The 13,239-nt window shown below is 34.1% G+C and overlaps 1 protein-coding gene across 6 annotated transcripts in view; it reads left to right on the forward strand.

The window, feature by feature from the left end:
• The window catches only part of MARK1 (microtubule affinity regulating kinase 1), a 319,041-nt gene that overhangs the window by 264,983 nt on the left and 40,819 nt on the right, over window positions 1–13,239 (forward strand). For all 6 annotated transcript variants that reach the window (XM_072759558.1, XM_072759560.1, XM_072759559.1 and 3 more), the window contains 3 exons: window positions 3,916–3,964; window positions 5,237–5,302; window positions 9,131–9,201. In XM_072759558.1, coding sequence (XP_072615659.1) covers window positions 3,937–3,964; window positions 5,237–5,302; window positions 9,131–9,201 — 165 coding nt within the window. In that variant the 5' untranslated portion in view covers window positions 3,916–3,936. The remainder of the gene's footprint in view (window positions 1–3,915; window positions 3,965–5,236; window positions 5,303–9,130; window positions 9,202–13,239) is intronic.

The following is a 13,239-nucleotide window of genomic DNA, read 5'->3' on the forward strand; positions in this document are numbered from 1 at the left end:
GTTCATGAATAAATACACTGGTACATTCATACAATGAAATGTTATTCAAGTGCTAAAAAGAAATACTCTTATCAAGTCATGAAAAGACACGGAAGAACCTTAAATGTGTCATTACTAAGTGAAAGAAGTCAATCTGGAAAAACCACATTCTATATGATTCCAACTATATGATCTCAAGAGGCAAAACTATAGAGAAAGTAAAAAGATTAGTGGTTGCCAGAGATTTATGGAGAGGGAAGGATGAATAGGTGGAGCACGGAGGCTATTTAAGGAAATGAAACTTCTGTGTGATACTGTAATGGTGGATACATGTCATTATACATTTGTCAAAACCCATAAAATTTACAACAGCAAGAATGAACCCTAATGTAAACTACAGAATTTGGGAGATCGTGTATCAATATAGATTCATCGATTGTAACAAATGTATCACTCTGGTGGAGGATGTTGATGGTTGGGAAGGCTGTGCATATATGGGAACAGGAGGTGTGTGGTAACTATACTTTCTGCTCAGTTTTGTTGTGAACCTAAAACTGCCCTAAAAATAAAACCATGTGTTCACATATATGAATGTATATATAGATATATACACACACTTCGGATGCTGTATTCTCCACCTAATCCTGGTCCATGTACCTGAGTGGGACAGTTTGGTCAATGGACACCTGTCTGAGACAGGTGTTCAGTTTTGACAAGAGCCTGGTGGTGAACTAATAGCTACTTTTTAAAACCTGTTAGCCATTTTGGGGAGGGAATGAGTCCAAAACCCTATGGGGCCTCCTCTGAGTAGAGATTGTTTCCCTTTGTCAGAAGCTCCAGTCAGCAAAGTCATCATTAACAGAGACTTACAGCTCAAAGGGTCATTAAGGGCTGTGGGGCCCAAAAATAGAAAAGACCAAGCAGAGTAGACACTCAATATTTCTTGAGTTCTAGGCCTTCAAGTACAGAATTAGGAGTGGAGGGCAAATTCAGTGAGACCTAATAAAGTTCAAGGTATATATACACCGCTATCAAAAAATTAAGCTTCTAGGTATTTAAGGAAACATGTCAAGAATATTCATGGTAACACTGATTGTGAAAATATTCATGTAAATATTCATGGGGCATCTGGATGACTCAGTCAGTTGGTCATCTGATTCTGCTCAGGTCACGATCAGAGGGTTGTGAGATTGAGCCCCGCATCAGGCCCCACGTTTGGTGCGGAGTTTGCCTGAGATTCTTTCTCCTTCTCCCTCCCACTCTTCCTCCCCCAGCTTGTGTGCACTCTCTCAAAGAAATAAAATCTTTAAAAATAAAAAAATTAAATTTAAAATATTGGCAATTATTCTTAAAAATAATAAAATCTTGGGATGCCTGGGTGGCTCAGTGGTTGAGTGTCTGTCTTCAACCACGGTCGTCATGGTCCTGGGGTCCTGGGATCAAATCCCACATCAGGCTCACCGGAGGAAGCCTGCTTCTCCTCCCTCTGCCTGTGTTTCTGCTTCTCTCTGTGTCTCTCATGAATAAATAAAATCTTAAAGAAAAAAAGGCTTAAAGAAAACAAACTTTCTCTAATAGGTGCTAGATGGATATAGAGAGCTGGGGAGAGTCGGGCAAAGATCAAATTTGGTGTGAGACATCAAGTCTTGGGTTTGAATTTCTGCGAAAATATTAAGTATTTAGATATAAAGGTTAGGATAAGAAGAATGCTCTGGAAAATTTAAATTTAGGAGACACCAGTAAATTGATATTTAAAGTCATGATAAATCACCCAGCAAGAGCATATAGAGTAAGAAGACAAGGAGGCTAAGAGCTAAATCCTGAAGGGCACCATGTTTAAACATTGAGTAGAAAGGAGAGGATCCAGCAAAAGGCTGGACAGCCAGTGTGGCAGGAGGAAGGTCTGGAGGATAGGCTAGCAGAGGCCAGGAAAGAGATGGTCTCCAGTGTTCTGAACACTGAAGGTTGAAGCTGTGTGCTCTTTGTCTCAGGACTGAAATAATGACATAGACGAACATGAATTTTATTTGCTTCGGCATTCTGTTTATTGATGTGCAATTTTTAAATGTTAAAATTACAGGCATCATAGATTATATTAAAATTTATATGAGTGCATATATGTGCACACACATAGAAAGACTTCTGTACTGCCTGTATTTTGTGTGAATTATCAAGGATGGCTAGGGCAAGATTTCTATAGTAGATAAGCCTTAAGTAGGTTTTCCTACTGGTGTAAAGTTTTTTGAGGCATATCAACACATTATATTTCTGTATTTAACTTGTGTTAAAATATACATAAGATTGACTCTTAACCATTTTTAAATATAGAGTTCAGTGGTGTCAGGTGCAGTCATCACTACTGTCCATCTCTAGAACTTTCTTTATCTCCCCAAACTGAAAATTCTGTGCCCATTAAACAGTAAACCTCTCTATGGGGATGCCTGGGTGGCTCAGCGATTGAGTGTCTGCCTTTGGCTCAGGGTGAAATTCTGGGGTCGAATCCCATATCGGGCTCCCCATGGGAGCCTGCTCCTCCCTCTGCCTGTGTCTCTACCTTCTCTCTGTGTCTTTCATGAATAAATAAATAAAATCTTTTTTAAAAATAACAATAATCTATCTCTATGCCTCTGTTACTCCAGGCCCTGGCTATCTTCTATGTCTGTTAGTTTGACTATCTTACTTCTAGGTACCTAGTGTGAAATCATACAATATTTCTCCTTCCTTGAGTGGCTTATTGGATTTAGCGTAATGTCCTGAGGGTTTGTTCCTGTTATAGTGTATGTCAGAATTTCTTTCATTTTTAAGACTTAATATGACTCCATTGCATGGATATACCACATTTTGCTCTTTCATTCATCAGTGGACCTTTTAGCTGTTGTGAGTAATACCATTGTATTATTATAACATGAGTGTACAACAAATCTCTTTGGGTTTCTGTTTTCAGTTCTTTTAGGTGCATACACTTTAACCACATCCTTGCCAAGACCTGTTATTTTCTGTGTTTTTTAAAATTTAGTAGTAGCCATCCTGAGTCAGAAGTGTTGCTTCATTGTGATTTTGATTTGCGTATTCCTAGTGATTAATGATGTTGAGCATCTTTTCATGTTCTTCCTGGCCTTTGTATATCTTCCTTGGAAAAAACAACACCTCTGAAAGCATTAAGCTTAGATTTTATTCTGATAAAACATATGTCACAATATGGACTTCTTGGAATATCATTAATTATTGATTCTTCTGTTTTCTTGAACTAGGTGCTTGATTTGACTTGCTTAACATGTACTCAAAGACAACATAGGAAAAAAAATGTCAGGTCACATTTTTTAAAAAAGGGCCCTATATTGTATATTGTAGAATGGGGATTCTTAACATTGGAGTTTTAAAAAGTGACTTATTTTTGGTATGCTTTGGTTTTATATAAAGTGGTAAATGTAATTTTATTGTCCTTTACTATTATTATGCAAGTTGCCCTAAAAATATTGTGAAAATAGTTGTTTCCTTTTCAAATTGTAGTTAGTGTAGGTTTATAGCACTTAATCTTTCACAAAGTGTCTGATCAACCAGTAGAGATGACTAAAGAATCAGTACCACACCCCCAAGGAATGTTGGTTTTGGATAAAAATCAGTGAAGAATCATTTAGTTTCATTTCCACAGTATTTTTCTTTTATTCCCAGTAATGAAGAGTAGTCAAATAAAAATGTAACTTTTATTGTATATAGTGTATTCACACACACACACACACAAAGAACCATCTGAATTTATCTTGTTAAAATTGTCTTGGAAATCAAGTGTCAGCAAAGTTAGAACTGAACCTGAGAAACAATTCTCTTGTTCTTTCTTATTAGCTCATTACCAGGATCTCCTAGTGTCTTGTAAGAAGATGAATTTCTTCAAGTGAATAGTTTTAACAGAAATATATCTACTGTTTTCTTTAACAGTTATTTCGAGAAGTACGAATAATGAAGATATTGAATCATCCTAACATAGGTATGAAATTTATATAAACATGATGAAGTATCTTCTATAATTTGAGGCTATTTTAAGGATGTTCTATATAAAAGGAGTGATAACCTGAGAAGTGATACTTTTGGTAAAAATCGATTATAAGTTAATTGAAGGCTGCAGACGGCTATTTTCTACTACCTTGCCTGTCTTATGCTTTCACTAAAATAGTATATATGAGTTGGAGTTAATGCATATGAATATTTTTTGGATCAATCAATTGTTCCAAATATTGATTGCATGCTGTTGAGGTATTTATAAGAAATAAATTTGAGGGCAGCCCGGGTGGCTCAGTGGTTTAGAGCCACCTTCGGCCCACGGCCTGATCCTGGAGACAGAGGATCAAGTCCCAAGTCAGGCTCCCTACATGGAGCCTGTTTCTCCCTCTGCCTGTGTCTCTGCCTCTCTCTCTCTCTCTCTATCTCTCTGTCTCTCATGAATAAATAAATAAAATCTTTAAAAAAAAAAAAAATTTGATAATATGCATTTGGATTTGACCATAGTTTATAGGCAAAATAAATAATTTGAATTTTAAAGAAAATAAAATTGAATTCAGTTTTAATTAATTTATTCTCATAATTTTTGGTTTTCCCCTGTATTTATAAATAAATATATTGAGAACATATATAAAGTCATTGTATGAAAGATTTAAAAAGTATGTATATTATGTGAAGTCATTGGATAAGAGGTAAAAAATAATTTTTCTTTTAATCTGCTCATTTCCTAAACACCTGTTTCTTTCACATTTAAAAATCTTCTGTTTATTTGAGATGTTAATGTGATTATTTGTGGTGTATAATTTCAACCTCGTAAGTCTGGTAACTTGGTGGGTTTTTAGCCAGAAACTTTTATAACACTACATAATTACGGAATTTTTTTTTTCTACCCAAGGTTGTTTAACAATTTATGATAGGTTCATTATAATACAGTCTCATTTTAAGCTTTTGTTAAAATTTTGTTCTGATTTTAAGCTTTTCCTTTTTATTATATTATTCTCATTAGAAAACGTAATGGTTTTTTAATCCCAGAAACTTAACTCTTTTGACCCGCAGTTGGTTCCAAATGACTCTGTGGTAAGTAGTTTTCTTCCATAATAGTAATAACCCTTGAGAGAATTTTGTGGTTTAAAATTATAAGTAATAATTTTTAGGAAATACTCAGATTTTCCACTGCCTTAGGGTTACCTTAAATTTTCTTAAAGCAGATCCAGTATGCACTAAACAATTACAGAGTGATATCTCTAATTTCTTTTTTCAGTAAAATTATTTGAAGTTATTGAAACAGAGAAGACCCTCTATTTAGTCATGGAATACGCGAGTGGGGGTAAGGATGAGAGGGATGGAAAAGTTATCTCTGATGAGACATACAGAATTATCAACACCTGAAGGTTCATTGTTAACACTTATATCTTCACTGTTGCTAATGAATCTATAAAATGCCTTTAAGTGATACATCTTACGTACAATTCAGTGTTTACTTTCAAGACCTATTGGATAATAATTGTATTATAATACAATTATAATTGGATAAGTTGAATTTTTAGCTTAGTTTAAAATTGCCTAGGGATATTTTCCTAAACTTTAAAATTTGCATTTTATCTATGAATGTTTTGATTCTCTTATCTAAATATTCTATTATTGTGATTAGAAGTGCTTGGCTATGAGGAAATTTCAAATTCACAATGTATTTAATAAAGTTTATAGTATAAGTATGCTTTAGGCCAGATGTTTTATTTCACTGATTCATATATGACAGATTGTCAATATACATTCATTTTCAAGATAATCCATAAAATGTTTGAATTTAAACAAGTATTGATTTGAAGATTGAGTTGACAGAGAAGAAATAAGATGCATTTGTAGAATAGAATGTATACTTTGCATGGTGTCAAAAGTGGAAGTGAATTTTAAACATTGGTGTATAATCATCTTCTGCACTTTCCCTCAAACAAGAGGTACATTGGCTCAAAATCACTGTTGTGTTAGGCATAGGGCTTTCTTAGAAGCACATTTAAAATTTTTTGGAGGTAAATCATTTAAGTAAAAAAAGAATGCCTGAAGGTTTTCAGCAATTGAAAAATTAAGAATTTAAGCAATTAAAAAAGAGGGAGGGCAGCTGAAATTATTTAAACCACTTTGGCTAATTAACTCTTTTGCTAATCAATAGAAAAACTTAGAGTTGAATTTAGTGTTGACTCCTTTTAGCTAATAAAAGAATACAGATTTTATGGTAATTCAGATTTTATGTAACTGGGATAAAGAGGATTTATTCTAGTCTGTTGTACCTAAACTAGGTATTTTTATACTGTTTATAGAGTTCTGAAAATTTTACTACAAATATTACATATATTTTAATAGCTTTTTTGTTTTTTAATGCAGATTGAAAGTTTTAGTGGGCTTGGTTTCCTGAAAGTATTTTGATGTAGGTTTTTTGACTTAACCTGAAAACCTATGTCATCAAGGTTTATTATTACAGGATTTTTTAAAAATATTAATACAGCCATGTGAATTTACACAAAAGGTAGCTCTGTAATAAAATTAGTGAACCTACAGGTACCACATAATTAACTATTTCTCTATTTTTCTGTCCTTCAGTTACATTTATGTAACAGTTTGTCGGCGTGGGAACCCTGGGTGTTATTTTTAGTTCAGTTAGACTCTTTCTTTTCTTTCTCTAAAGTCTAGAGAAAGAAAAGGGCTATACATGCTTTGATACGAGAAATTACAGACTACTAAAAGTCAGTGGACGCTTCTGTTTTTGTGAAGGTCCACCACAAGGCTGTGTTAATATGTATGCTGTATAACGATAAATGGTAAGTACAGTCAACTCTCTATTGGTACTAATGAAGGGGGGCAATAGTTAAGAGTCACAGAAAACACAGGGTGTCATCACTCTTCTCCTTCAGTAACGTAGTTGGGGGAGTTATGGGGTACAGCCTACAGAGGTGCATATACACACTGGAATTCAGCCCAAACCAGGTGCTCTCTTGTTCAATTTTGATTTCTAGTGATAGGTTTTCTTTGAGTCTGGCCATCAGTGATCCTCTAACAAACCATCATGGTTCTGTGGTGGTAAATATAGAATTGTTTCCTTGCCTTTTTAATCTATAAATGGCAGGGTAACTTTTGTAATCAACACTGAATATTTTTCTTCTGAAATTTCTAAACATTTTAGGATTGAATCTGACACGAACGAAGAGTTGGGTCAAACGGCTGCCTCTTCATCAGTATTATTTAGATCATTTGATTCTGGTTCACTAATGGGGCAAAAGATCTTTGGTGATTAGGTACGCGGGGAACCCCTATATGATTTTGAACCACATTAAATCCAAAAGAGCCTATTGAAAGTAGGTGTTGGGGCTACTCTGAAACGGTGTGTTGATTTTTTTTCATTCATGCAAACAATATTTATTAAATGTTTGTCTGTACCAGATGTTATTATTGTAGGTGTTAGGAACACATGGGTGAGCAAAGAATGTCCCTGCCCTCAAGAAGATTATATTCTTTTGGGGAAGCAAATCATAAACAAATAATACATTATAAGTGAAGGACTAAGTCTTGTAAACATCTGGGGTGTGGATGTTTTAGGCAGAACTTCAAGAGGAGTCCATATTTTTGAACTCTTGCATATATTTTTCCCAGCCTAAATTCACATATCTAGAATTTACTATTGATAAGTCGACTAGAGCTCCACTCATTCTGTTTTAATCATCCCATTCAATCATTTAAGTATTCTTGATATCATATGTTGTCTGACATTGTAGATGTATTAGTTTCATCTGATGTACATCATTACATATTTGGTTTTTAATGTTTTACTTATATATTTATAGGATAGATATTGCATATATATGATTTTCTGTATGCATAGATACAAATATATAATTTATTGAGTGCTTACTATATGTCAGTCACTGTGCTAATAAGCACATGCATTCATGCATTATTTCATTTAATCCTTACAACAGCTGTGTGAGATAGGCACTAGATAGGTATGAGAAATTACAGACTACTAAAAATCGGTGGACGCTTCTGTTTTTGTGAAGGTCCACCACAAGGCTGTGTTAATATGTATGCCATTTAACGATAAACAGCATACATATTATGCTTAATATGTATGTCTTAATAAAGTTAAGTCTTCATAATGTCTCCCAGTAGCTACTTAGTGCTAAACCAGGATTCATACCAAAATTGGTCTGATTCTAAAGCCTAGGTTTTTAACCACTGTCCTGTATTTACAAGAACTCTTCAAGCCATTTTGTGAGTTTTTAATATACATATATATCTATATAGTGTAAATTATAAGGGCGTAAAAAATAAATTTCTCCCTTACACTGAGATATTGTACTTTTAATATTGTAACTAAATAATTTGGGTTTTTTACTACTATTGACTATAGGAAAATGAAAAAAAAAACTTCCAGCCATGTAAAGTAATGGAACTAATATGAAATTTGTATAGTTTCTAGTTTAAATTATTTCAACAAGTATGTATTGTCTATCCACTTTGTGTTCTGTCACGGGTGTGGGGAAGATATGATGACTGAAGCTCACTTGGAGTAATGGAAGATGTACACAGGATGATTTAATTCTGTATAATAGTTAAGTACCAAAATAGATGAAATGAGTATAATGAGAATAGCATAGTCAGAGTATAGGAAGGAAGATGATGAAATCAATGTGAATGGAAGTAGTGAGAAGGAATTTGATCATAACTTCATGACAAGTAGAATTGAAGAGACATCCAGCGTAATAGGACTCTTGTTATTTTGTCTGACACATAGGCCCCAAATACAAAGCTAGATGTCATTTTTGATTGCTCACACTTTGGCTTCCCTTTATTAGAATGGATAATAAAGAGTTGACTGTATTTTTGTGTGATACTTGAAATCAGAAAGCAAGTTTTCTCGGTTATGTTTTTGTGACTTATTCTTTAAAAGAGTTTTGCTAAATCATAAGCTGCTACGGATACTCAATTTTATGTGTAGCCTCCCCCTTTTTTCTCTTCATGTAATAGTTTGTGATTTATGTAAAACTACCAGAAAATTGTGGGCCAGAGCTTCTCTAAAAACAAGGCCACAACTTGACATTGCTTATATTGTTAACTGAAAATCGATGTGTATTTTACTGCCTGCTTTACCTTTCTGATTCAGGTGAAGTATTTGATTACTTAGTTGCCCATGGAAGAATGAAAGAAAAAGAGGCCCGTGCAAAATTTAGGCAGGTATGGAAAGTAGTTTCTAACTTTGTTTTGCTGATGTTTTTAGTGATATACAATGGACAGTATCACAAACTGGACTTCAGAGTATGTGGTATTTTAAAAAGAAAAATTCCTGCTTTCTTACACTTTTTAAGAATGGGAAACTGAAGAAGAAATTGTTCTTCCTGAATTTAAATTTAAGATAGTTGCATATGGTTATTTTTAGATGTTCATAAATAGTGGAATAGGTGAGTCTCATTAATTCATTGATAGTTTTGGAAATACAGACTAGATTAAGAAAGAAAAGAAATACTTAATCCTTTATCCAATAATTATTACCAATGATTAATTGCTTCAGGTATACAGTATATACACATACTACTTAAAGATGGTATTGTAGTTTCTTTTGTCATTAAGGATGTCTTGGTATTAGAACTCATATCTTTGTAGGTTTAAAGCCTTTGGTCAGTTTTATTTAGTCAAGTAGGCAAGAAACCTTACAAATGTGAAAGAATAAGGTAAGATGTGTATATTTCTGGTTCAAATTGAACATGACTTGTTATAGAAATTATAAAATAAGAAAAAGTAATTTAAGGGGTACCTGGGTAGCTCAGTTGGTTAAGCATCTGCCTTCGGCTCAGGTCATGATCTCAGCATCCTGGGATCCAGCCCCACATTGGGCTCCCTGCTCAGCAGGGAACCTGCTTCCCCAGCCCTGCCCGCCGTCTCTGCCCCTGCTTGTGCTCTCGCTCTCTCTCTCTCTCTCTCTCTCTCTCTCTGTCAAATAAATAAATAAAATATTTAAGAAAGAAAGAAGGAAATAGTAAAAATCTAGGATTTTACTTCTAATTTTTAGGAATGAAGTAATTAAAATTAATATACTTTATAAATTACTGTAGAAGTGACAAATAATGAATTGTAAATTGTTCAGAAAGTTTACTAAAGTAAAATTTCAGTAGGCAACTTGCTATAGTCCAAACTTTAATGAATTTAAAATATTTCATTTAAAAATAGCTCAGTACTTCTGTAAGCATGGCTACTGATCTCTCTGTGATCAGTAGGTTTGGGAAACACTGAACATGGATATAGTGTCTTCCTCTAAGAGGTATTACGTTTATGTTACATAAACAATTAGAAAAAAGTTGAAAGTTCTCGAGGAAAGGCAATTAAAAAACCTGTTTCACTGGGTTTTTTTACCTAGTGTTCTCCACATTGATCATGAAGTGAGTTTGATAAAACTAGTGTTGATATCTCACAGAGTCATTCTTTTTAAAACATAATTTGTGAAATGCTTTATACCAAAGATAGGCATAGGCCTTAGATTCAGGATAGATTTGTAGAAACATTCATCCTAAAATACCGGAAATCTAAAGGCAGCTGGTACTGAGCTCAGAACATTGAAGACCTGAGTGGCATTCAGCCACGTACTGTGTGGTCCTCTGCAGTCCAGGACGGAGGCTCACCTTAGATGAAGCACTGGCCATCACTTTGAATGTCATGGTTCTCTTAGTATCAGTCACACAGTTGTAGTTAGTAGCCGACCAGTGTGAAAATTACACTCGACGTTAAATATTTCCATTGGGATCTTACTACATTTTATAGACTGCTACTACTCTTGTTCTTTTTAGTCGGCTGGCTGTATTAATTCACTGAAATCATACTGTGTGGAGAAAGAAAACTGTGTTGGGTACCCTGGAATTAGAGAAGGTGACGGTGCCTGCTATTACAGAGAACTTGCCCATCTTTTCGGTTGGGTGGGAACAGGAGAGGAGGCTGGAACACAGATGATTTTATAAAGACACAAATAATTATAAATTGGCTTTTTTGGAAAATAAAGTCTGACTTATTTTTTGAAATATTCTTCATGTTGCAGAGGTTGAGTGTCAAATGCTATTTAAAATGTAATATTATAGGAAATATTTTCTTTATAATTTTATTATAAATATTAAATGTATTTAAATACTAAATATATTAAATATTAAAATGTATATTTTGTAGTCATTTGATAAAAGGTCATGTTTTTTAATTTGCCTTTGAGGTGCATATTCTTCTTTATAAATTTAAGACAATAAATGTATACTTTTTTTGCTCTATATCATGAAGTTATTTTTTAAACTTTTAACAGTAGGAATGTACTATGTTAGCAAGTACATACGTATATATGTCCTTGACTCTACATTTGATACAGCCAAAGACAATTTAAGAGTACTTCAGCAGCCATGGACCATACAAGTACCTCTGCATTCCTGAAGTTTTGAGGACCTGAAAGAAAATCACAGTATTGATTCAACTCTTCCAATATCAAGACTATTCCTTAAAGCTTGGGAATTCCTGACTCAATTATAAGTTAATTGCAAAGCAAGCCAACATTTGCACATCATGGCAAAACACTGACAGGTCTGGTTTTAGGGTCAGTGCAGGGTTGATTGTAAATCATGTTTTCAGATCCATAGAAGAACAATCATAAAGGAAGTTCCTGTATTCTACTTGATGAGGTACAGAATGTTTTGGGATAGGAGAATCTGACCATAGGATAATTCAGTAAAATTTAGGTTGTGCATGGGGATTCTTGATTCTGGGCAGTGAGTCAGACAGAAGGGAGAACTCTTGCACAGCAGAAATTGTTCCCTGCTAGTTAAGTAATATTATAAGCCACGATTTAACTGATAGAAGCCAGAGGTCATAGAGTTTGGGGAGAATAAAGTGCTTAATACAGAGCATTCTCTTAATTATCTTTCCATTCTTAAGGTTTTAAGGCTCAGGGGATTTTTATTCCAGAAATGCCTGTAGAACTGCTTTCATGGAGACCATTTTGTCTAATGTTGAAATGCATGTTTGATAACCAAATCATTATTAGCATGCCTTCTTCCCTGTTACCAAGACAAAGTGATTCGAAAACCAATATTACTAAAAATAACCTTGTAGTATACTCATTAAGATGTGTTAATATTTATATGTAAAGGTATATATCTCTTGGCTAATAAATGTTTTTAATGAAAATTGGATGTTAGAATTTTAAAGCATATTGCTTAAGAAGGCTAATACTTACAAGTGTGCATCATAAAATTCCTCTGGGGGGAATTTACACTTCAAATTGATCATAATCATTCACAGTTGCTTTGCTTAAAAACATGGAGTGGTTCCGTAGTACCAGCTTAGTTTGGAATGCACTCCCACTATTGCCATTTTCATACCTGCTTTTCAAATACATTATGTTGCTTCAACCTCAGTGTATTTCGCCACCTTACCCCTGCCTCCCCATCACCAGATCGCCCATCTTCAAATGTTACTCTCATTCAGGATGGCTTAGATCAAATATCACCTAGTCTAGACAGCATTTCTAACTGAAATTGTTCTTTATTTGATATGATTCCCCTCACTTCTCTGTACCTCTGCTTCTCTGCTTCTGCCTTGTATTATGGTTGCTTATACATGTTCTATACATGTTTTCTCATAACCAGACTTTCAGCTCCTTCAGGGAAGGGTCCATGTAGTGCTCATTTTGTATTCCACTAGCGACCGGCACATTTTCTTGCACATAGCAGGTACTCAATAAACTGTTGAATCAAAATGAACTTAATTGAATGACATATTACTCATTGTGTGTTGATTTTGTTTTGAATTCATGTTTCTGTCTGAACTATTTTAATATATGTTAGAATAATGTTGTACAGAACTATCAATCTCCCTTCTACTGTGAAGGGTTTTTTTAACCCATACTTCTATTAGCATGGTCATACTTCACATCATCTTTAGACTTTTAAAAATCTAATTTCTACCTCCATTTGTAAATGCCTAGCCAAAATTCAGAATTCATATTCTGTTTCCATTTCCCAAGCTTAATCCTGAATCCACAGGATTGAATGTTCTGTGCATTAAAATGGCCGTCCTCTTGTACATCAGCTACAATTAATGTACAAAGTAGTTCTTACTTTTATTGCTATCTGATTCTCTAAATTTCTGTATTTTATGTAGTGAACAACTATCATAAAAGTGTCTATAATCTATTTCTCACTTGTATCTTTGGCTCTTACTGTTGGGTTCCTCCTTTTATAGTCTTTT

The sequence above is a fragment of the Vulpes vulpes genome, chromosome 5 (genome assembly GCF_048418805.1).
Source record: "Vulpes vulpes isolate BD-2025 chromosome 5, VulVul3, whole genome shotgun sequence".
NCBI classification, from domain to species: Eukaryota; Metazoa; Chordata; class Mammalia; order Carnivora; family Canidae; genus Vulpes; species Vulpes vulpes.